The 26,227-nt window shown below is 41.3% G+C and overlaps 1 protein-coding gene across 5 annotated transcripts in view; it reads right to left on the reverse strand.

The window, feature by feature from the left end:
• Nucleotides 1–26,227, reverse strand: part of LOC139750980 (uncharacterized) — a 96,349-nt gene that overhangs the window by 49,727 nt on the left and 20,395 nt on the right. For all 5 annotated transcript variants that reach the window (XM_071665987.1, XM_071665983.1, XM_071665985.1 and 2 more), the window contains exons 7-10: nucleotides 18,617–18,797; nucleotides 18,328–18,418; nucleotides 9,935–10,099; nucleotides 3,547–3,674 (exon numbers count right to left, since the gene is read on the reverse strand). In XM_071665987.1, the coding sequence (XP_071522088.1) occupies nucleotides 3,547–3,674; nucleotides 9,935–10,099; nucleotides 18,328–18,418; nucleotides 18,617–18,797 (565 nt within the window). The remainder of the gene's footprint in view (nucleotides 1–3,546; nucleotides 3,675–9,934; nucleotides 10,100–18,327; nucleotides 18,419–18,616; nucleotides 18,798–26,227) is intronic.

Below are 26,227 nucleotides of genomic sequence, written 5' to 3' on the forward strand. Positions count from 1 at the left end.
AAGATAAAACTGAAGAAGGAGCTAGGGAGGAGAGGTCATCTTCCTTGAAGGCTCAGGCTGGGGTGTCTGAAAATGTCTATGTAAACATGATGAAAAGAAAGGATAGACAAGTAGTATGTGTGAGGAAAGGGAACCTAAATGTTTTGGCTTTTAGTGAAACAAAGCTCAAGGGTAAAAGAGAAGAATGGTTTGGCAATGTTTCAGGGCTAAAGTTAGAAGCTGGTGTGAGGGCAAAAGCTAAGGAAAGGGCAGCACTACTGTTGAAACTAGAGTAATGGGAATGTGTGATTGTAGTGAACTCCAGACTCTTGTGGGAAACATGAAAGTGGGTTGTGAGAGATGAGTAATTACTAATGCTTATGCACCTGGCCATGAAAAGAATGATGATAAGAGGCAAGTGTTTTGGGAACAATAGAGAGAGCGTCTTAGCAGTTCTGATGCATCAGAACAGGAATTTGTGATCAGATTTAAATTTGAAAGCGAGCCAATCATTTGCATCCAAGCAACATTGTTGGGATTATCATGCCTTCAGACGTATTCATTTTCACCCTCCCAGATAATGGCCTCTCCTTCCACAAATACCTCAATGCCCTCAGAACCTTTGCCCATCACCCACCTAATTACTTGCTTCTGCATCCATTGTTCCACTCACTGCCATGTCCACTTTTCACTTCATACAAATATTTTCTATTCAAACTCATACCCTAAATGTCCTTTCCCTCTGCCCTGCTTAATCTAATAACCTTATTCAAAACTTGCTCCTTTCCAACACTCTCCCAAACTCAGTCACTGATTTCTGTCCAACCTTCACCTGAAAACTCGGGTTTGGGTAAGAGTGGAAGGTGGAAGTTGGAAGTGAACAAGAAAGATGAAGGTAATGAAGTGTAGGAGGGGCATGACAGGATGGTCAGAGTGTGAGTATGAATGGGAATAACCTAGAGAAAAAGGAATGCTTTAGGTACCTGGCAGTGAAGATAGCAGCAAATTGATCCATGGGGGCTGAAGTGAGTCACAGGGTGAGAGAGGGACAAAGATTCTGTGTGCAATGAGGAGTGTGTGGAAGGAGAGGCCAGTGTCTGTTATGGCAAAGATGAGTATGGCCGAGGTACACTATTCCTGATGAAGCTCCATGGATTAGAGTCTTTGGCCATAAACGCAAAAGAACTGAAGAGGCAGACATGTGGTGTGAGGCTGGCATGCAGCAGTTGGTAGGCAGCCACCAACCAGGAAGGTTTATTACCGGTACAACCCACTGGATATTGGGCAGGTTAGTGACAGGTGTGTATTGACCCAGCACTTCAGTGGTTATCAAATTGCACTCCTATGACCCAAGTAGCTTTCATTTCTTTCTACCTCACCCATATGGACTGCTGGCATTCTGTTCACAAACATACAATCTCTCCTCATCGTTAATATCACCTGACAAGAATTTACTCGAATAACTCATTTTTATATTACTTGACAACACTTAATTCACACAACGCATTCTTCATAACTCTAGATTTTCCTATGGTGAATGCTATGTGCTAACCCTGCCTTTTGGCATAATGATAGGACCAACAGATACAAGTAGCAGGAAGGAACATTAGATAGGAGCGTTAAGGATAGACATTAGGTAAAAGTAGTAGGTAGGGGCATTAGCTGGTAGCATTAGGTTGGAACATAAGGCAGAAAAATTGGGTAGACACATAAGATAGAAGTAGCTGGTAGGAACATCAGGTAGGAGCCTCTGAAAATACTGGACTAGAGTTGTCCCTCTACCACTGGCCCATTCAGGGTGAGGCAGTAAAGACTAAGAAATGGTATTATAGTTCAATAATCATGGAGACTTTTGCTGTGGCCAACCTTATGAGGGACTTCACAAAAGGAACAGGCATCAGAGATACAGATAGATAGCAGATTGAGCATGTAGGAAATGACAGTACAAGCAAGACTTGGTAGTAGTTAACACAGAATGATTTAGAGAGCTATCCAGGGTGTGCTGAGAGGGTTTGGACATATGATGCGAGCAAGGGGGACAGTAGACCAAGGAGGAATCATGGCCTGAACATTCAAAAGGGTGAGAGGCATGCATGGGACAGAATGAACAGGAGTGATGTGGTATAGGAAGGACACTGTGCAGATAATGGGCTAAACCAGGGTATATCAAGAGGTCAGGGAAAACCATGGAATGGTCTATGAAGCTTGGGTATGGCTGGTTGGCTTCAGGGCATTCTACATGACAGATTATCATTGTATATGAGCAAAATAAGGCAGTTTTTCATCTGTGCTTGGCACTAACTCTGTAAGGTGGAAAACAGCAAATAAGTATGTAAAAATAAACTTTATGTAAGGTCTCTGAAAAAACTACTGTGACCATTTATTATAAAGCTTTCATGCATCAGGTTTTACTTGAGTAATAAATCCTATAACTCACTTATGGTGGGGGTTATCATATGTCCAGCAGCACAGTACAATCTTAAAAGTCAGATGACATGATAAACCACCTCAATAATCTTGAGGTACTGGGAGAGCTGCAACTTTTGCCCACTGTCCTTGTGTTTAGAGATATTTTAGCTGTTTCTGTTCCAGGTGATATTGTTTCCTCTACCTGTAACTAACCATGGGTCATAAGAAGCTGTCCTTGGGAAAGGAGACCCATATCCTTGCTTGAAAGCATGAAAATGTGTCTACATGCAAATTTTCAAGACATACTGGTAGAGCTGAGTTTACTATCCTGACATTCTTTCTTCTTCCTTCTTGTGTCACCCCTCCCTGAAAAGCTGGGTCTGGTTGACATAGGAAGACCAGTAACGCACTTGATAGCCTGATGAAGTGTGAGGTGTTGATATATCTATCCCTATCAGGTTATCAGTTACCTTACTGATCTTCTTAGGTCAATTAAACCTAGATTTTTTTTTTTTTGTGTGTGTGTGTTTATGAGTTAGTAATAAATAAATAATAGAGAACAGTTTATTGAATTTTGGCAGTTATTTGGTGTGTGTGTGTATGTGTGAGTTTAAGTGTGTGTGTGTGTGTGTGTCTAAATGATGAACTTGGCTCTGCCAGTATGTCTTGATATTTATCTCACTTGTAGACACGTTTTCTTGCTTCTAAGAAAGAAATGCCTTTTCTTTCTGGAAAAAATTCTGAAGACCATCAGTTAATTAACGGCTGAGGGAAAATGTAACTCGGAGCAGAAACAGTGAAAATAACACTAGACACAAGGACAACAAGCAAAAGTTGCATCATTCCACTCTCAATATCACAGGATATCTGAGGCAGCAAATCGGGTCCTCTACCTTGTAAGACTGTAACATGCCGCCATGAAGACAATAAACATACACTACGGTAGTAATAGGATTTGTTCTGCAAATAAAACCTGATGTATGAAAACCATATTCTAAACAGTAATTGTCAGGTTTCTTTTTATGAAGACTTTATATACATGCATGTGCACATACATACATTTACATTCATATACAAACAAAAATATACATATACACTTTATTCAGTAATTTCAGAAATAAAAGTTTTTCAACACTGAATCATTCAATTACCACTTACTTCATTTTAACGTCCTTAGAACCCTGGGGTATTTTCATATGTTTAAGGAAGTCGTCTTCATCATCAGAATAAAATACATCTTCCAATGACTCTTTAAATTCACCAGCCAACAAGGCATCTAAGGCGGGCTGGAACAAAGGAGAAAATACTCATAACATATACAGAAATTTAGACTAAAGCAGTATTTTGAAAAGAGAAGGGATCAATGAGACCAGGATCAAATACCCGTTTAAAATGAAGTAACTTTATCAAGTGTATATAAAGTAAACCCTCTATCTAATGGACCCCGATATAATGGATTTCGGATTTAAAGGACAAATAATACTACAGAATATTAATTATTTTGAAAATGAAAAACAAAAACATAAAATCTCAAACGCTACACCATATACATCACACCTGTTTCTGGTAGCGTGGGGTAGACTTGCTTTGTTTCAGTCTTGATCTGCCTCAAGGTGCTGTGAGGTCAGGTTGTATAGTGTTTCTGTTATTTCTCAATTGTGACTTTATTAAATAACTTTTCAATCCTTACAATTCAAAATGCCATCAAATGATTGTAATAAGAGGTGCAATGAAAGCAGGTAGTCCATCCTCACTTTATCATAAAGACGTATCCTCTTACAGGAGAGGGGTGGCATCACCTCTCATCTTTATCTCAGTCTGACTCAGTCTCAGTCTGCTTTGTCGCTGTCTCCCGCGTTTGCGAAGGTAGCGCAAGGAAACAGACGAAAGAAATGGCCCAACCCACCCCCATACACAATGTACACACAATCACGCCCACACACGCAAATATACATACCTATACATCTCAATGTACACATATATATATACACACACAGACACATACATATATACCCATGCACACAATTCACACTGTCTGCCCCTATCCATTCCCATCGCCACCTCGCCACACATGGAATACCATCCCCCTCCCCCCTCATGTGTGCGAGGTAGCACTAGGAAAAGACAGCAAAGGCCCCATTCGCTCACACTCAGTCTCCAGCCGTCATGCAATAATGCCCGAAACCACAGCTCCCTTTCCACATCCAGGCAACACAAAACTTTCCATGGTTTACCCCAGACGTTTCACATGCCCTGATTCAATCCACTGACAGTACGTCAACCCTGGTATACCACATCGATCCAATTCACTCTATTCCTTGCCCTCCTCCATATTTTTTTTTTTTTTTTTTACTTTGTCGCTGTCTCCCGCGTTTGCGAGGTAGCGCAAGGAAACAGACGAAAGAAATGGCCCAACCCCCCCCCATACACATGTATATACATACGTCCACACACGCAAATATACATACCTACACAGCTTTCCATGGTTTACCCCAGACGCTTCACATGCCTTGATTCAATCCACTGACAGCACGTCAACCCCGGTATACCACATCGCTCCAATTCACTCTATTCCTTGCCCTCCTTTCACCCTCCTGCATGTTCAGGCCCCGATCACACAAAATCTTTTTCACTCCATCTTTCCACCTCCAATTTGGTCTCCCTCTTCTCCTTGCTCCCTCCACCTCCGACACATATATCCTCTTGGTCAATCTTTCCTCACTCATCCTCTCCATGTGCCCAAACCACTTCAAAACACCCTCTTCTGCTCTCTCAACCACGCTCTTTTTATTTCCACACATCTCTCTTACCCTTACGTTACTCACTCGATCAAACCACCTCACACCACACATTGTCCTCAAACATCTCATTTCCAGCACATCCATCCTCCTGCGCACAACTCTATCCATAGCCCACGCCTCGCAAACATACAACATTGTTGGAACCACTATTCCTTCAAACATACCCATTTTTGCTTTCCGAGATAATGTTCTCGACTTCCACACATTCTTCAAGGCCCCCAGAATTTTCGCCCCCTCCCCCACCCTATGATCCACTTCCGCTTCCATGGTTCCATCCGCTGCCAGATCCACTCCCAGATATCTAAAACACTTCACTTCCTCCAGTTTTTCTCCATTCAAACTCACCTCCCAATTGACTTGACCCTCAACCCTACTGTACCTAATAACCTTGCTCTTATTCACATTTACTCTTAACTTTCTTCTTCCACACACTTTACCAAACTCAGTCACCAGCTTCTGCAGTTTCTCACATGAATCAGCCAGCAGCGCTGTATCATCAGCGAACAACAACTGACTCACTTCCCAAGCTCTCTCATCCCCAACAGACTTCATACTTGCCCCTCTTTCCAAAACTCTTGCATTTACCTCCCTAACAACCCCATCCATAAACAAATTAAACAACCATGGAGACATCACACACCCCTGCCGCAAACCTACATTCACTGAGAACCACTGAGAGGGTGAAGGAATGTACAGAGCATCAGATTGGGGAAGAGCAGTGTGGTTTCAGAAGTGGTAGAGGATGTGTGGATCAGGTGTTTGCTTTGAAGAATGTATGTGAGAAATACTTAGAAAAGCAAATGGATTTGTATGTAGCATTTATGGATCTGGAGAAGGCATATGATAGAGTTGATAGAGATGCTCTGTGGAAGGTATTAAGAATATATGGTGTGGGAGGAAAGTTGTTAGAAGCAGTGAAAAGTTTTTATCGAGGATGTAAGGCATGTGTACGTGTAGGATATATATATATATATATATATATATATATATATATATATATATATATATATATATATATATATATATATATATTATATTTATTTATTTTATCATACTTTGTCGCTGTCTCCCGCGTTTGCGAGGTAGCGCAAGGAAACAGACGAAAGAAATGGCCCAACCCACCCCCCATACACATGTATATACATACGTCCACACACGCAAATATACATACCTACACAGCTTTCCATGGTTTACCCCAGACGCTTCACATGCCTTGATTAAATCCACTGACAGCACGTCAACCCCGGTATACCACATCGCTCCAATTCACTCTATTCCATGCCCTCCTTTCACCCTCCTGCATGTTCAGGCCCCGATCACACAAAATCTTTCTCACTCCATCTTTCCACCTCCAATTTGGTCTCCCTCTTCTCCTTGTTCCCTCCACCTCCGACACATATATCCTCTTGGTCAATCTTTCCTCACTCATCCTCTCCATGTGCCCAAACCACTTCAAAACACCCTCTTCTGCTCTCTCAACCACGCTCTTTTTATTTCCACACATCTCTCTTACCCTTACGTTACTCACTCGATCAAACCACCTCACACCACACATTGTCCTCAAACATCTCATTTCCAGCACATCCATCCTCCTGCGCACAACTCTATCCATAGTCCACGCCTCGCAACCATACAACATTGTTGGAACCACTATTCCTTCAAACATACCCATTTTTGCTTTCCGAGATAATGTTCTCGACTTCCACACAAGAGTTTTGGAAAGAGAGGCAAGTATGAAGTCTGTTGGGGATGAGAGAGCTTGGGAAGTGAGTCAGTTGTTGTTCGCTGATGATGCAGCACTGGTGGCTGATTCATGTGAGAAACTGCAGAAGCTGGTGACTGAGTTTGGTAAAGTGTGTGAAAGAAGAAAGTTAAGAGTAAATGTGAATAAGAGCAAGGTTATTAGGTACAGTAGGATTGAGGGTCAAGTCAATTGGGAGGTAAGTTTGAATGGAGAAAAACTGGAGGAAGTAAAGTGTTTTAGATATCTGGGAGTGGATCTGGCAGCGGATGAAACCATGGAAGTGGAAGTGGATCATAGGGTGAGGGAGGGGGCGAAAATCCTGGGAGCCTTGAAGAATGTGTGGAAGTCAAGAACATTATCTCGGAAAGCAAAAATGGGTATGTTTGAAGGAATAGTGGTTCCAACAATTTTGTACGGTTGCGAGGCGTGGGCTATGGATAGAGTTGTGTGCAGGAGGGTGGATGTGCTGGAAATGAGATGTTTGAGGACAATGTGTGGTGTGAGGTGGTTTGATCGAGTAAGTAACGTAAGGGTAAGAGAGATGTGTGGAAATAAAAAGAGCGTGGTTGAGAGAGCAGAAGAGGGTGTTTTGAAATGGTTTGGGCAAATGGAGAGAATGAGTGAGGAAAGATTGACCAAGAGGATATATGTGTCGGAGGTGGAGGGAACGAGGAGAAGTGGGAGACCAAATTGGAGGTGGAAAGATGGAGTGAAAAAGATTTTGTGTGATCGGGGCCTGAACATGCAGGAGGGTGAAAGGAGGGCAAGGAATAGAGTGAATTGGATCGATGTGGTATATCGAGGTTGACGTGCTGTCAGTGGATTTAATCAAGGCATGTGAAGCGTCTGGGGTAAACCATGGAAAGCTGTGTAAGTATGTATATTTGCGTGTGTGGACGTGTATGTATATACATGTGTATAGGGGTGGGTTGGGCCATTTCTTTCGTCTGTTTCCTTGCGCTACCTCGCAAACGCGGGAGACAGCGGCAAAAAAAAAAAAAAAATATATATATATATATACACACATGTATATCTTTCATTCTTGTTTGCTCTTTTCTGCATTAGTAAGGTAGCAGCAGGAACAGACAAAAAAGCTGCATCTGCACACATCCATTCTCTAGATGCTATGTGCAAGCACCAAAACACAGCCACTTCATATGACCTGGTGCAGTCCACTAACACCATGTCAACCCCTGTATAATACATCATCCAAATTCATGCAATCCCATGTATGCCTTTAACCCTTGTGTAAGTTCAGGCCCCTATCATGCAAAATCTTTTTCAATCCATCTTTCCATCTCTAATCTAGTTAAACCTTCTCCTTGTCCTCTCCACTTCTTTCAGCTTAAAATGGTAAGGGCAAACTGAAGGAAAAGCCAAGGGCTGAATAACTTTAGCTGCTATTACTGCATCCTACAACAACCTTCAGTCAAACTTCCATCACAAAAATTATCCAATTCTCTTCAGGTGGCATGATAACCAATACTTCCTTGCAGTAAGCTTCAATGATATGAGATCAGTTAATGATTTCCTTTCCCACTGCCTTAGATTTCAGATTCTGACAAATGAGGAAATATCCTTAAATTTGCATTCATCACTGCACAATGTAAAACAATTTTGTTTACAATGCATAAAACAAGAAATCCCCTCACCATTAAGAGGTAACCTCGTAAGGTGGAGATACTACATCGAAAGTACTTCTGTCTTGTTGTACAAGTGCTGCATTTTTGTGGTTGCTAAGCAACTGTATATGATGGTAAATGTATTAAGTGCTCTGTTCTGTATGTTTTCAACTTTTTACACTTGCTTTTATAAATTCACAGTTTTTTCTTTTTAGGGGGGAGGTTATGTTCTAGCCATCATCTCCCTGCTATCAAAGTAAGCTGGAGATAGCATTATTCTATCAGAAGCTACATATGCCTTCACCTTTACTGCACATCATTCCCATCCATAATGAACTACCACGAGCTCTGGACAGAGCACACTCCAGCCCTTACAAAGAGATGACATGAATCCTTGAATCATTTTCAATGGGGAGGACCTTAGGGAAGTTGAGTGCTACAGGCATCAGGGAAATGTTGTGGCAGCAGAAGTACCCAAGGAGGTAGAAGTATGCCACAGGTCGGAGAGGTGGTTAAAGTCCTGGATGCATCTGAAAGCAATAGTAAAGAAAGGCCGGTATCTGTAAGGGTTGAGAACGGTACGTGTGAAAGTGTAGCAATACCAATCATGTATGGATGCTTGTCTTGGGCCTTGAATGGAAAAGAAGTGAAGAGGGTGGATGTGCTAGAGTTGTGAGGCAGGGTAATCATGTAAAAAATATTAGAGTCAGAAAAAGGAGTGGTAGTAAGTGTAATGTGACTGAGATGGCTGACCACAGTGATCTGAAATAGGTTAGACATAAAGATAACACAATCAAATCAAGACTGACAAGGAGAATGTAAGCATCAAAAAGGTTGTGAACATGTGGGGATGGAGTGACTGAAAAATGAAGACCTGGCTTTGGGGGATGAGGGCCTTCACATCCAGAGGGGTAAGAGGTATGCATTGGACAGAAAAAGGTGGAGTAATGTGGTTTATGGTGAGTGAAATTCTGTCATAGGGTTGAATGAGGGTATATGAAGTGATCAAGGTACAGTAAAAGATGAAGTAATCTATGAGTTTTGGCCTTGGATGGCAGTCTCTAGTTTCAGTGCACTATGCATGACAGTTAGAGACCAGGTTTGTGCAAATGAAGCCAAGTTCACCTGTTCCTGATGCTACCTCATGAAGCAAAAAATACAATTAGGTATAAAATAATCTTACATATAAGAAAATCTTTGTCTACTTTAACATACAGGATATAAAGAGAGAATAAATAAACAAACAATGAGGGAGGATACAAATGGCTTACTCTATGTAAAGAAAAATAGAGCAAAAGAAAATACACAACATGATAAGAGATATTGTATGAGACAAGGATTATAATAATCATGTACATTAAAAAGAAACATTTCCTTACCTGCACATATCTATATTTAGCAATTGCACTGTTAGCTTGTCTTTCCGTAAAACCCATTTCAACAATTCGAATAATTCTAACTTTTCGAATTTCCTCCTGAGCCTCCCGACACCCTGTGTCTAAACGAAGAACTTCTTCAAATGCAGATTCAGCATCTATGAATTTCTGCAAATGAGAATAAAACATACATTAATAAGCAATCAATATGCAATAAACACTCAATTCACTCAGGACCATATCCTCTCCTTTCATATGACATACTTTGGCCTCGTATGGTTCCATCTTGCTTTAAAGCCCAATGCAAGGTATCTAAAGGACTCTATTTGCTTTAGATCCTTCCCATTTAGATCTACTCTTACACCATTCTGTCTAATCACTCTGCTGCATCTCATAGCCTTAATTTTGTTTACATTCACTCTCAACTTTTTCCTTTCAAACTCTTTCCCAAACTCTGTTACCAGCTTATGGAGTTTCTCTCCTGAGTCTGCCACCAAGTCATCTACAAACAGCAACTAATTCACTTCCCATGCCCCCATCCCCAATATGTTGAAGTCCAACCTCTCACTCTAAGACTTATGCATTCATCATCCTTATCACCATGTCCATTAATGGATTAAACATCCATGATGATATTACACGTCCTTGATGCAGACACACCTTCACCAAAAATCACTTTCCCCCTCCCCTCCCACTCAAACATATACCTCACAATCCTGGTAAAAAAATCTTCACTGCATTTATTAACTTTCCATTTACCCATATATTTGAAGTACCTTCCACTCAACCTCTCTCTCTCTCTCAAGCATGTCATGTGATTTTTACAGATCTATAACACCACAAAAAATCCACTCACTTTCTCGAAGTATCTTCATACAAATTCTTCAAACCAAACACTTGGTTGATACATCCTCTACCTTCCTCAAGCTACCTTCCTAATCAGCTCTTCTGTGCATGTCACCACCCTCTCAATCACCACTTTCTTTACACCTCATAAGGTGTATTCTACAGACTTGTACCTCTATAATTCAGGTATTCAATGCCGTATCCTTTGACTTTATATATTAGCACTATACACAAATTCTGGCAGTCCTGAGGCACCTCATCTTGGAGGGTATTGATTAATGGGGTGAAGGCATGTACAATGCATCAGACTGGGGAGAAGCAGTAAGGTTTAAAAAGTGGTAGAGGACGGGAGGATCAGGTGTTTGCTTTAAGGAATGCAAGTAAGAAATATCTATGAGAGTAGATTGATTTGTATGAGGTATCTATGGACTTGAAGAAAGCATATGACAGGGTTGACAGAGTTGCCTTGTGGAAGGTCTAAAGAATATACAGTGTGGGAGGAGAGCTGCTAGAATCAGTGAGAAGTCTTTATCAACGGTGTAAGACATGTGTAAGAGCAGGAAGAGATGAGAGATAGTGAATGGTTTCAAGTGAAGGTTGGTCTGTGGCAGGGGTGTGTGATGTCACCAAGGTTGTTCAATATGTTTATGGAATGTGTGGTGAGAGGTAAATACAAGAGTCTTAAGGAGAGAGGCAAGTATGCAGACAGTGGGGATAACTGGGCCTGGGAAGTAAGTCAACAGTTTGATGATGATATAGCACTGGTGGCAGATTCAACTGAGAAATTGTTGTTGAATGAGTTTGGAAAAGTGTGAGAAAGGAGGAAGGCGAGACTATCCATCAATAAAAGTAAATTCATTACATTTAGCAGGGTTGAGGGACAGGTTAGTTGGGGTGTGAGTTTGAATGGCTGAGAAATGGAAGAAATTAAGCGTTTTAGGGTTGAGGGACAAGTCAATTGGGAGGTAAGTTTGAATGGAGAAAAACTGAAGGAAGTGAAGTGTTTTAGATATCTGGGAGTGGATTTGTCAGTGGATGGAACCATGGAAGTAGAAGTAATTCACAGGGTGTGGGAGGGGGCGAAAGTTCTGGGAGCGTTGAAAAATGTGTGGAAGGCGAAAACATTATCTCGGAAAGCAAAAATGGGTATGTTTGAAGGAATAGTGGATCCAACAATGTTATATGGTTGCAAATATACATACCTATACATCTCAACTTATACATATATATACACACACAGATATATACATATATACACATGTACACAATTCATACTGTCTGCCTTTATTCATTCCCATCGCCACCACGCCACATATGAAATAACAACCCCCTCCCCCCTCATGTGTGCGAGGTAGAGCTAGGAAAAGACAGCAAAGGCCACATTCGTTCACACTCAGTCTCCAGCTGTCATGTAATAATGCGCCGAAACCACAGCTCCCTTTCCACACCCTGGCCCCACAGAACTTTCCATGGTTTACCCCAGACGCTTCACATGCCCTGGTTCAATCCACTGACAGCACGTCGACCCCGGTATACCACATCCTTCCAATTCACTCTATTCCTTGCACGCCTTTCACCCTCCTGCATGTTCAGGCCCTGATCACTCAAAATCTTTTTCACTCCATCTTTCCACCTCTAATTTGGTCTCCCACTTCTCCTTGTTCCCTCCACCTCTGACACATATATCCTCTTGGTCAATCTTTCCTCACTCATTCTCTCCATATGACCAAACCATTTCAAAATACTCTCTTCTGCTCTCTCAACCACACTCTATATTACCACACATCTCTCTTACCCTATTATTACTTACTCAATCAAACCACCTCACACAACATAGTGTCCTCAAACACCTCACTTCCAGCACTTCCACCCTCCTCCGCACAACTCTATCCATAGCCCACGCCTTGCAACCATATAACACTGTTGGAACCACTATTCCTTCAAACATACCCATCCCCCACCCTATGATTCACTTCCACTTCCATGGTTCCATCCGCTGCTAAATCCACTCCCAGATATCTAAAACACTTCACTTCCTCCAGTTTTTCTCCATTCAAACTTATCTTCCAATTGACTTGACCCTCAACCCTACTGTACCTTATAACCTTGCTCTTATTCACATTTACTCTCAGCTTTCTTCTTTCACACACTTTTTCCAAACTCAGTCACCAGCTTCTGCAGTTTCTCCACCCTTCCATCTTCAAAGTTCTCCACCCTCCCATCTTCAAGTCCATTTCCCCAAGAGAGTTAAATAATTGACTCCCATCCCAAACAGACTACATACTCAGCCCTTTTTCCAAAACTCTTGCATTTACCTCCCTAACCATTCCATCCATAAACAAATTAAACAACCATGGTGATATGACACACCCCTGCCGCAGACCAACCTTCACTGGGAACCAATCACTCTCCTCTCTTCTTACTCGTACACATGCCTTATATCCTTGATAAAAATTTCTCACTGCTTGTAGCAGCTTACCTACCACACCAAATATTCTTAAGATCATCCACAAAGCATCTCCATCAACCCTATCATACATCTTTGCCACATACAAATCCATTTGTTCTTCTAAGTATTTCTCACATACATTCTTCAAAGTAAACACCTGATCCCTCTACCTCTTCTGAAACCACACTGCTCCTCCCCAATCTGATGCTCTGTACATGCCTTAACTCTGTCAATCAATACCCTCCCATACAATCTATCAGGTACACTCAAAAAACTTATGACGGTAGTTTGAACAACCACCTTTATCCACTTTGCCTTTGTACAATGACACTATACATGCACTCTGCCAATCCTAAGGCACTTCACCATGATCCATACACACATTGAATATCCTTACCATCCAATCAGTCAACCCCTTCCATAACAAATTCAACTGCAATACCATTCATGTCTGCCATCTTACAGGATTTCATCTTCTGCAAGGCTTTCAATCCCTCTTCTCTCTTCACCAAACCACTCTCCCTGACTCTCACTTTGCACACCATCCCAACCAAAACACACTACATCTGCCACTCTATTATCAAATACATTCAACAGTCCTTCATAATACTCACTCCATCACTAACCGTTATCACTTCCTCCCGTGCCCCCTTCACTGATGTCTCCATTAGTTCTCTTGTCTTTCACACATTATTTACTTCCTTCCAAAACATCTTTTTAATTTCCTTGAAGTCTAATGATACTCTCTCACCCCAACTCTCATTTGACTTCTTTTTCAACCCTCGCATCTTACCCTTAACCTCCTGCCATTTTCTGTTATATACCTCTCAGTCATTTGCACTCCTTCCTTGTAAGTACTGTCCAAATGCCTCTTTTTTCTCTTTCGTTAACAACTTTACTTCTTCATCCCACCACCCACCCACTCCCCTCACTTCTTTTGATATCTATCCATCTATATATCTGACACCCGTTCCAAATGGAACTTCCTCAAATGGGTGGCCATGGCAACAGTCTCCATAACTAAAGAACTCCAGTGTCTCTTCTCAGCCTTTACTGCTGTATCCTTAACAGGCCACTGGCAGAGGGCAAGTCTAGTGCAGTGGCTGCAGAGACTTCTACCTAATGTTCCAAATGAAGAGTTCTATCTAAGGCTCTTACATACTACTTCTACCTAATGTTTCTACCTAAAGCTCTCACCTTTTGCCATTCTACACTCAATCTTTCCTGGTATTTCTTCACACAAGTCTCCTTTCCAAGCTCACTTATTCTCACCACTCTCTTCTCCCCTATATACTCTCCTCTTTTTTGAAAACCTTTACAAATCTTCACCTTTGCCTCCACAAGATAGTGACCAAACATCCAACCAGCTGCCCTTCTCAGCACTTTTACATCCAAAAAGTCTCTTTTACATGCCTATCAATTAATATGTAATCTTATAATGCTCTTTGACCATCTCTCCTCTTCACATACATATACTTGTGTATATCTCTTTTTAAACCATGTATTCCTAATAACCAGTCTTTTTCCAGCACAAATCCACAAGCTCTTTACCATTTCCATTCATAACAGTGAATACCCCATGCACACCAATAATAACTCAAACTGCCACATTACTCACCTTCGCATTCAAATCACTAATCACTAATATCCAGTCTTGTGCACCAAAACTGCTGACACACTCACTCATCTGTTCCCAAACTACTTGCCTCTTATGATCTTTCTTCTCAAGACCAGGTGCATAAGTATCAATAATCACCAATCTCTTGCAATCCACTTCAGTTTTACCCACATTAATCTAGAATTTACTTTCTTACATTCTATCACACACTCCCACAACTCCTGCTTCGGTAGTAGTACAACTCCTTCCTGAGCTCTTGTCCTCTCACCAGCCCCTGACTTTACTCCCAAGACATTTCCAAACCATTCTTCCCCTTTACACTTGAGCTTTGTTTCATTCAAGAGCCAGAACATCAAGGTTTCTTTCCTCAAACATACTACCTATCTCTCCTTTCTTCTCATCTTGAATAAATCCACACACATTCAAGCACCCCAATCTGAGCCCTCGAGGAGGATGAGCACTCCCTGCTTGACTCCCTCTCCTGTTTCCTCTTATAGAAATCAAAATACAAGAAGGGGAGGGTTTCCAGCCAATCCACTCCCACCCCCTTTAGTCACCATCTACGACATATAAAAGTCCTTCCATTTGCAGATGACCTTACGAACATATACATCACCATGACACAACAGCAGCAACATCAAATGTGCAACATAACTTCGCACAACTGGAACAAAAGTTCACCCAGAACAGAATGTCTGCATCTCCTTTTAAACACACACAGACATGAATCCAGCTCATATCCTGTAATCATATCAAAAGGAGTCACTCCTACAAAGTAAAACACCAACCATTCTAAGCCTCATATACAAAAGACATGGCATTAACTCCACACACCAGTAACATCAACAGAAAAACAACAAACAAACTAGATGCCCTTAGAACACTAACTGGTACCAGATTTGGGCATACAAAGACTTCCCCAAGATCCTATACAAACAAATCATCCACTCCACTTTAAACTATGCCTCATTCGCTTGATCTTCCATCATCTTAAAAGCAAATAAAACAAAGCTATTAACCACAAAACATACAGCACTAAGAACAATTACTAGCTGCCTAATTGTGAAACAAAGATCCTTCCAGTACAGTCCCACCTCAATATGCTTGGCAATCATTTCTATGCAAGAGCACTTGACTCTCGCATCCAAACCACTCCTTAACTAACCACCCCACCAACCCAAAGTTAAAATAAAAACTTACCTCTACCTCACACTTCAGTTACCTCTACTTGCAAAACTACATCCCTAAAAAATATAACACTGTTTAAATACATACACACTGAAATAACCCAGTAAGCACTAACCAAGTGACCCTCCAGACATACATCCAACAGAATCATTCTCAGTTGCTCACATCCTCTCTCTAGCTGTTGTGTATAATGCACTGAAACCAGAGCCCTTTAATCTATAGCTAAGCCCCAGTGATCTTTCAATGGTTTCCATTGATCTCACACAATACAATAATTATTTTATTTATCATACTTAGTTGCTGTCTCCCACATTAGCAAGGTAGCACAAGGAAACAGACGAAAGAATGGCCCAACCCACCCACATACACATGTACATACATAAACTCGCACACACACATATACATACCTATACATTTCAATGTATACATACATATACACACACAGATACACACACACATATATATATATATATATATATATTTATTCATTTTATTATACTTTGTCGCTGTCTCCCGCATTTGCGAGGTAGCGCAAGGAAACAGACGAAAGAAATGGCCCAACCCCTCCCATACACATGTATATACATACGTCCACACACGCAAATATACATACCTACACAGCTTTCCATGGTTTACCCCAGACGCTTCACATGCCTTGATTCAATCCACTGACAGCACGTCAACCCCGGTATACCACATCGCTCCAATTCACTCTATTCCTTGCCCTCCTTTCACCCTCCTGCATGTTCAGGCCCCGATCACACAAAATCTTTTTCACTCCATCTTTCCACCTCCAATTTGGTCTCCCTCTTCTCCTCGTTCCCTCCACCTCCGACACATATATCCTCTTGGTCAATCTTTCCTCACTCATTCTCTCCATGTGCCCAAACCACTTCAAAACACCCTCTTCTGCTCTCTCAACCACGTTCTTTTTATTTCCACACATCTCTCTTACCCTTACGTTACTCACTCGATCAAACCACCTCACACCACACATTGTCCTCAAACATCTCATTTCCAGCACATCCATCCTCCTGCACACAACTCTATCCATAGCCCACGCCTCGCAACCATACAACATTGTTGGAACCACTATTCCTTCAAACATACCCATTTTTGCTTTCCGAGATAATGTTCTCGACTTCCACACATTCTTCAAGGCCCCCAGAATTTTCACCCCCTCCCCCACCCTATGATCCACTTCCGCTTCCATGGTTCCATCCGCTGCCAGATCCACTCCCAGATATCTAAAAGACTTCACTTCCTCCAGTTTTTCTCCATTCAAACTCACCTCCCAATTGACTTGACCCCCAACCCTACTGTACCTAATAACCTTGCTCTTATTCACATTTACTCTTAACTTTCTTCTACCACACACTTTACCAAACTCAGTCACCAGCTTCTGCAGTTTCTCACATGAATCAGCCACCAGCGCTGTATCATCAGCGAACAACAACTGACTCACTTCCCAAGCTCTCTCATCCCCAACAGACTTCATACTTGCCCCTCTTTCCAAAACTCTTGCATTCACCTCCCTAACAACCCCATCCATAAACAAATTAAACAACCATGGAGACATCACGCACCCCTGCCGCAAACCTACATACACTGAGAACCAATCACTTTTCTCTCTTCCTACATGTACACATGCCTTACATCCTTGATAAAAACTTTTCACTGCTTCTAACAACTTGCCTCCCACACCATATATTCTTAATACCTTCCACAGAGCATCTCTATCAACTCTATCATACGCCTTCTCCAGATCCATAAATGCTACATACAAATCCATTTGCTTTTCTAAGTATTTCTCACATACATTCTTCAAAGCAAACACCTGATCCACACATCCTCTACCACTTCTGAAACCACACTGCTCTTCCCCAATCTGATGCTCTGTACATGCCTTCACCCCCTCAATCAATACCCTCCCATATAATTTACCAGGAATACTCAACAAACTTATACCTCTGTAATTTGAGCACTCACTCTTATCCCCTTTGCCTTTGTACAATGGCACTATGCACGCATTCCGCCAATCCTCAGGCACCTCACCATGAGTCATACATACATTAAATAACCTTACCAACCAGTCAATAATACAGTCACCCCCTTTTTTAATAACTTCCACTGCAATACCATCCAAACCTGCTGCCTTTTCTTTTTCATCCTAAATTTTTTGCCTTATCCCATGTGGTGCTAAGAATAGCTGAAATATGGCTTCATTTGCACACATCCTCTCTCTAGATGCTATGTATGATGAACTACAACCAGAGTTTACATAGTTTCACTTACTCCTAATCCTCTGAGAGACGTGCCTTTTCTGAAATGTCCTTTAGGCCATTCAGGTGCTATCTTAACTGCCCTCTCAGCATCCTTTAATGCTCTGAAAAAAAATACAAAAAAAAAAACTTAGTAAACTAAAGCCTTTCATTTTCCTTTAGAATTCATTCAAACAAGAAATCATGAAATCATCGGTCTAACTAGCAACATCATATGAAAATAATGAAAAGGCTTTTCTACCATCAGAGCATAAATAAACACATAATGAAAATTATAATCCAACAAACTACATGATACATACTTCTCATGTTGCTTCAGCTGGTCATAGCAGTATGATCTGTTGCCAAAGAAACGGTGGTCAGTAGGATTCAGGCGAATGGCATCAGTAAAGAGGCGCACAGCTACAGAATACTGACCTACATTGGCTGCCTCATTGCCACGGATGGCTAATTCACGGGATTGAAGCACAACTGTATCAACATCTGGGAAGCAGACAAAACACCAAATGATCTCAGTTCATTCATTATTTGTAACCTTGTTTTATTTGCTTATTCATTATACTTGATCGCCATTTCCCAAGTCAGCGAGGTAGCACCATGAAACAGACAAAGAAAGATCCATCCACTCATATACACACATATATATACATACATGTACATATACATACATATACACAGCCATATACATATATTTTTTTTTTTTTTATACTTTGTCGCTGTCTCCCGCGTTTGCGAGGTAGCGCAAGGAAACAGACGAAAGAAATGGCCCCCCCCCCATACACATGTACATACACACGTCCACACACGCAAATATACATACCTACACAGCTTTCCATGGTTTACCCCAGACGCTTCACATGCCTTGCTTCAATCCACTGACAGCACGTCAACCCCTGTATACCACATGACTCCAATTCACTCTATTTCTTGCCCTCCTTTCACCCTCCTGCATGTTCAGGCCCCGATCACACAAAATCTTTTTCACTCCATCTTTCCACCTCCAATTTGGTCTCCCTCTTCTCCTCGTTCCCTCCACCTCCGACACATATATCCTCTTGGTCAATCTCTCCTCACTCATTCTCTCCATGTGCCCAAACCATTTCAAAACACCCTCTTCTGCTCTCTCAACCACGCTCTTTTTATTTCCACACATCTCTCTTACCCTTACGTTACTTACTCGATCAAACCACCTCACACCACACATTGTCCTCAAACATCTCATTTCCAGCACATCCATCCTCCTGCGCACATCTCTATCCATAGCCCACGCCTCGCAACCATACAACATTGTTGGAACCACTATTCCCTCAAACATACCCATTTTTGCTTTCCGAGATAATGTTCTCGACTTCCACACATTTTTCAAGGCTCCCAAAATTTTCGCCCCCTCCCCCACCCTATGATCCACTTCCGCTTCCATGGTTCCATCTGCTGACAGATCCACTCCCAGATATCTAAAACACTTCACTTCCTCCAGTTTTTCTCCATTCAAACTCACCTCCCAATTGACTTGACCCTCACCCCTACTGTACCTAATAACCTTGCTCTTATTCACATTTACTCTCAACTTTCTTCTTCCACACACTTTACCAAACTCAGTCACCAGCTTCTGCAGTTTCTCACATGAATCAGCCACCAGCGCTGTATCATCAGCGAACAACAACTGACTCACTTCCCAAGCTCTCTCATCCCCAACAGACTTCATACTTGCCCCTCTTTCCAGGACTCTTGCATTTACCTCCCTTACAACCCCATCCATAAACAAATTAAACAACCATGGAGACATCACACACCCCTGGCGCAAACCTACATTCACTGAGAACCAATCACTTTCCTCTCTTCCTACACGTACACATGCCTTACATCCTCGATAAAAACTTTTCACTGCTTCTAACAACTTGCCTCCCACACCATATATTCTTAATACCTTCCACAGAGCATCTCTATCAACTCTATCATATGCCTTCTCCAGATCCATAAATGCTACATACAAATCCATTTGCTTTTCTAAGTATTTCTCACATACATTCTTCAAAGCAAACACCTGATCCACACATCCTCTACCACTTCTGAAACCGCACTGCTCTTCCCCAATCTGATGCTCTGTACATGCCTTCACCCTCTCAATCAATACCCTCCCATATAATTTACCAGGAATACTCAACAAACTTATACCTCTGTAATTTGAGCACTCACTCTTATCCCCTTTGCCTTTGTACAATGGCACTATGCACGCATTCCACCAATCCTCAGGCACCTCACCATGAGTCATACATACATTAAATAACCTTACCAACCAGTCAACAATACAGTCACCCCCTTTCTTAATAAATTCCACTGCGATACCATACTCACTTGCCTTCATCCATTCCCAGTGCAACCCCACCCCACAGGAAACAGCATCACTACTCCCTGTGTCAGAGAGGTAGCACCAGGAAAACAGACAAAAAAGGCAACATTCATTCACCCTTAGTCTGTAGCCATCATTTGTAATGTACTAAAACCACAACTCCCTTACCACATCCAGGCCCCACAGACCTTTCCATGGTTCACCCCCAGACGTTTCACATGCACTGGCTCAGTCCACTGACAGCATGTCAACCCCAGTATACCATATCATTCCAGTTCACTTTATTCCTTGCATGCCTCTCATCCTCCTGCATGTTCAGGCCCTGGTCGCTCAAAATCTTTTCATTCCATCCTTCCACCTCCAATTTGGTCTCCCACTTCTTGTTCCCTCCACCTCTGACACATATATCCTCTTTTTCAACTTTTCTTCACTCATTCTCTCCATATTCTTGTTTTATCATGAGAATAATAAAAAAGAAAGAAAGAAAATAAGAAACAGGGTACGAACAACAATGAGATCACCATAGGCAAGGAGATATAAATGCATTGGATCAAAGATAATTATTCATCAATAAATATCATGATTACAGGTAGGCGATCTTGAATGTTCTCTTTCCTTTTGATACGTTATAACCATGTTTTCCTATTTCTTACCTTCTTTCACTTGAATACAGCATTTAACAGAAGGCAACCCTATAGTTCTATTTCATAATTTACATGAAACATAAGTCCTTTATCTTTAATTAATAAGAATGGTTAAATATCTATGACTGGTGAACTCTGTCTTCATTCTTTGTGTGAAAGAGAGTAACCAGAACAATTATCATAATAAAAGCAATGTCTATAAACAGCTGTGTATAATTTCTATTCCTTAAATAATGAAAATGAAATGGTATATCAAAGTTGCATCTAAATGTAAGTGGAATATATATCAATAACAAATAACTGCTACTTCAATTTAATGTACTGATGGGCAACTTGTAAATAAATTCTTCCCTCAGCTGTAATACACTAGAAGTGAAATGCTGGTGGACAATGTGTGGTGTGAGGTGCTTTGATTGAGTAAGTAATGAAAGAGTAAGGGACGTGTGGAAATAAAAAGACAGTGGTTGAGAGAGCATAAGAGGGTGTGTTGAAATGGTTTGGACATATGGAACAAATAAATGAGGAAAGGTGGACAAAGAGAATATATGTGTCAGAGGTGGAAGGAACAAGGAGAAGTGAGGAACCAAACTGGAGGTGGAAGGATGGAGTGAAAGAGATTTTGAGTGATTGGGGCCTAAACATGCACGAGGGTGAGAGGCATGCAAAGAATAGAGTGAACTGGAACGATGTGGTATAACAGGGTCAACATGCTGTCAAAGGACTGAACCAAGGCATGTGAAATGTATGGGGTAAACCACAGAAAGGTCTGCAGGGCCTGGTTGTGGACATGGAGCCATGGTTTTGGTGCATTACACATGACAGCTAGAGACTGAATGTGAACCAATGTGGCCTTTTTTTGTCTGTTTTCCTGGCACTACCTTACTAACACAGGGGGTGGCGATGCTGTTTCCTGTGGGGAAGGGTGACATCGGGAAGGCAAATGAGAGTTGAGGTGAGAAAGTATCATTAAACTTTCAGGAGGATAGAGATGTTTTGGAAGGACATAAATAACAAGTGTAAGATAAGAGAAGAAATGGGATCATTGGTGAAGGGGACAAGGGGGAAATGATAACAGGTAGTGGTGAAGTGATGAGATGGAGAGTATTTTGAAGGTTTGCTGAATGTGTTTGATGATAGAATGGCATATGTAGGGCACTTTGGTCCAGATGGTGTGTGAAAAGAGACAGTGAAGGAGAGTGGTATGGTGAAGAGTGAAGAGGTGGTGAAAGCTTTGTGGAAGATGAAAACCAGCAAGGCAGTGGGAGTGGATGGTATTACAGTAGAATCTATTAAGAAAAGGGGTGACTGTGTTGTTGATTAGTTAGTAAGGATATTCAATGAATTTATGGTCTTGAAGTGCCTGAGGATTGGCAGAATGAATGCATAGTGCAACTGTACAAAGGCAAAGGGGATAAAGGTGAGCCATTAAACTAAAGAGGCATAAGTTTATTGAGTATCCCTGGGAAATTATATGGGAGGATATTGATTGAGAGGGTGAAGGAATGTACAGAGCATCAGACTGTGGAAGAGCAGAGTGGTTTTAGAAGTGATTAGAGGATGTGCGGACCAGATATTTGCTTTGAAGAATGTGTATGAGAAACATAAGAAACAGATGTATTTGTATGTAACATTTATGGATCTGGAGAAGGCACATACTAGGGTTGATAGAGATGCTTTGTGGAAGATCTTAAGAGTATATGGTGTGGGAGATAAGTTGCTAAAAGCAGTGAAAAGTTTTTACCAAGGATGTAAGGCATGTGTATAAGTAGGAAGAGAGGAGAAAAATTGGTTCCCAGTGAATGTTGGTCTGCGGCAGGGGTGTGTGATGTCCCCATGGTTGTTTAATTTGTTTATGGATGGGGTGGTTTGGGAGGTAAATGCAAGATTTTTGGAGAGAGGGGCGAGTATGCAGTCTGTTGGGAATGAGAGGGCCTGAGAAGTGAGTCAATTGTTGTTTGTCAATGATACAGCACTCATGGTTGATTCAAGTGAGAAATTGCAGAAGTTGGTGACTGAGCTTGGAAAAGTGTGTGACAGGAGAAAGTTGAGAGTAAATGCGAATAAGAGCAAGGTTATTAGGGTCAGTAGTGTTGAGGGACAAGTTAACTGGGGGGTAAGTCTGAATGGAGAAAACTGGAAGAAGTGTTTTAGATATCTGGGAGTGGACTTAGCAGCAAATGGAACCATGGAAGTGGAAGTGAGTCACAGGATGGGGGAGGGGGCGAAGGTTCTGGGAGCAATGAAAAATGTGTGGAAAGAGATAACATTATCTTGGAGAGCAAAAATATGTTTGAAGGAATAGTCATTCCAACGATAATATATGGCTGCAATGCATGGGCTTTGTAAAGGGTTGTATGGAGGAGGGTGGATGTGTTGAAAATTAAATGCTTGAGAACAATATGTGGTGTGATGTGGTTTGATCAAGTGAGTAATGAAAGGGTAAGAGAGATGTGTGGTAATATAGTGTAGTTGAGAGAGCAGAAGAGGGTGTGTTGAAATGGTTTGGACATATGGAGAGAATGACTGAGGAAACACTGAAAAAGAGGATATATGTGTCAGAGTGGAGGGAACAAGAAGTGGTAGACTAAACTGAAGGTGGAAGGACAGAGTGAAAAAGATTTTGAGGGATCGGAGCCTGAACATACAGGAGGGTGAGAGGCATGCAAGAAATAAGAGTGAAATGGAACAATGTATTATACTGGGGTCGATGCGCTGTCAATGGACTGAACCAGGGCATGTGAAATGTCAGGAGTAAACCATGGAAAGGTCTGTGGGGCCTGAACGTGGATAAGGAATTGTGGTTTTGGCGCACTGATATATTATACACATAAGAGGTGGAAAGAACAAAGAAACTGGAAAGATTGAGTGAAAGATGCTTTGATTACTCAGGGCCTGAACGTGCAGCAGGGTTCGTGGAATGCAAGAGATGGAGTGAATTGGAACAATGGGGTTTACAGGGGATGCCATGCTGTTAATGGGCTGAACCAGGGCATATGAAACATAAAGGGGAAACAATGGAAAGGTCTGTGGATAGGGGACTCTTGGTTCAGGGCACTATACATGACAGCTAGAGATTGAATGTCAGTGAATGAGACCATTTCTTTGTCTGTTTCTAAAGCAAGAAATGGTGAACATGTATGATTTTTTTCCACACTTGTTTACCACTTCCTGCCTTAGTGAGGTAACACCAGACACAGGTAAACAACAGCTCCATTTGCTTACACCAACTCTCTAGCTGTCACAAATGATGCATTGAAACCAAACCACACCATTCACAGCCTCATGTCTCACATTATTCTAGGGTTTCACCTGGTGGCATTCTATACCGTTAGGCATATTATCAACACGACATCTCACGTATCCCACACTGATCTAATCTATTCTAACCCATGCAAGCCTCTCATTTTCTTGAAATTTTAGGTCAAGATAACTAAAAGCTTTCTCTCTATCCTTTCTATCCATCTATCTATATCTCTGAAGCCTGTTTCCTACTGGAACTCCCTCAAGGAGGTGGCCACAGCAATAGAGATTTCATAACTAAAGACCTTCAGTGCCACTTAGCCTTTAATGCCTCATCCTTAACAGGCCACTGGCATAGGGCAACTCTATCCTTTCACCTCCTCAGTTCCCCAAAGAAGAAATCACAATAAATAACAAGCAGATATAGACTGGAACAGTTAAAGTAAAAAATATAAAATGCTGACAGAGAAATAATTGGGTCACACATAAGAGAACAAAAAATTAAGAGATGATTCACAGCATCGATCTACAGAGTCCACTAAAAACTTATCTGCACCCCTATATATTTTTCAAGGCAATATCATACATTCATTTTGGTACTCTGTCACATGGGCATGGAATTGGCAAAGTTCCTAAAGTATTCTAGGTCCGAATTTTGGGTCCATGGGGTCTTGATCTGAATAAGCTGTGGCACTCATGAGGTGTTGAAAGAAGCAAGCTTGACTTTCATGTGGTTCCAGCAAAGGTCATGAGGAAAGTGAATTGTGAGGAGGACTGCATCAACTTACTAGGGGACCTAAAAAGATTCCAAAGTTGGTCAATACATTATGATCAAATTCCACCTGAGCACTGTAAAATAATGAGGATGGGACAGAGCAAAATAAGGTCTCAATATGATTATCATCTAGCAGGACATAAACTTTGGAATTCTGTAGAAGTCATCATCATCCCTAACCTGTTGCCAGAGACCTACATTAGGAGAATAGTTAAAGAGATACACTATCTGTTATCAACTATTAAATTAGCTTTCAAGTATACGGATATGGAAATAATTTGCAAGCTGTTTATATCCAACAAAGGCTAAAATTAGGGTATACCTCTCAAGTTTGGCCACTGCACCTACATTAGCACAAAGAGCTAATAGAAAAGTTCCAGAGGAGAGCAACAAAGATGGTACCAGAATAAATAAAGCTGAGTTATAAGGAATGGCAAGAGGCTTTAAATTTACCCAACTTGAAGGACAAAAGAGTGAAAGACAACCACACAAACTTTAAGTTTATGAAATAGACTGATGATGTAGACAGTGAACATTTCTCTGAGAAAAGGAGGGACTGAGCAATGTGAGAACATAACATAAAATTAAGAAAGAACCTTGCAGAAAAACATTTAAAGTACTCTCACATTACAAGGGTGGTGAGTGAAGGAATATGAAGACTACGATAACTGAGGACATGATTAATGCAGACAGCAAATTTAGGAAGTTGGATGACAGGAGAAAATGTTTAAAGGGATAGGACCCCATGACTTTCAAATTCCCTTCCTATACAATACAAATAGGTAATTACAGACCATTTCTAGGTACATAACCTCATGTATAAGCAAGGGAGAACAGCTGTCAACATTTATGCATCCCAATATAGTATGCATGTCCGCAAGCTACCTGCTGGAGTAAGTTGTAT

Source organism: Panulirus ornatus, chromosome 10 (assembly GCF_036320965.1).
Source record: "Panulirus ornatus isolate Po-2019 chromosome 10, ASM3632096v1, whole genome shotgun sequence".
Lineage (NCBI taxonomy): Eukaryota > Metazoa > Arthropoda > Malacostraca > Decapoda > Palinuridae > Panulirus > Panulirus ornatus.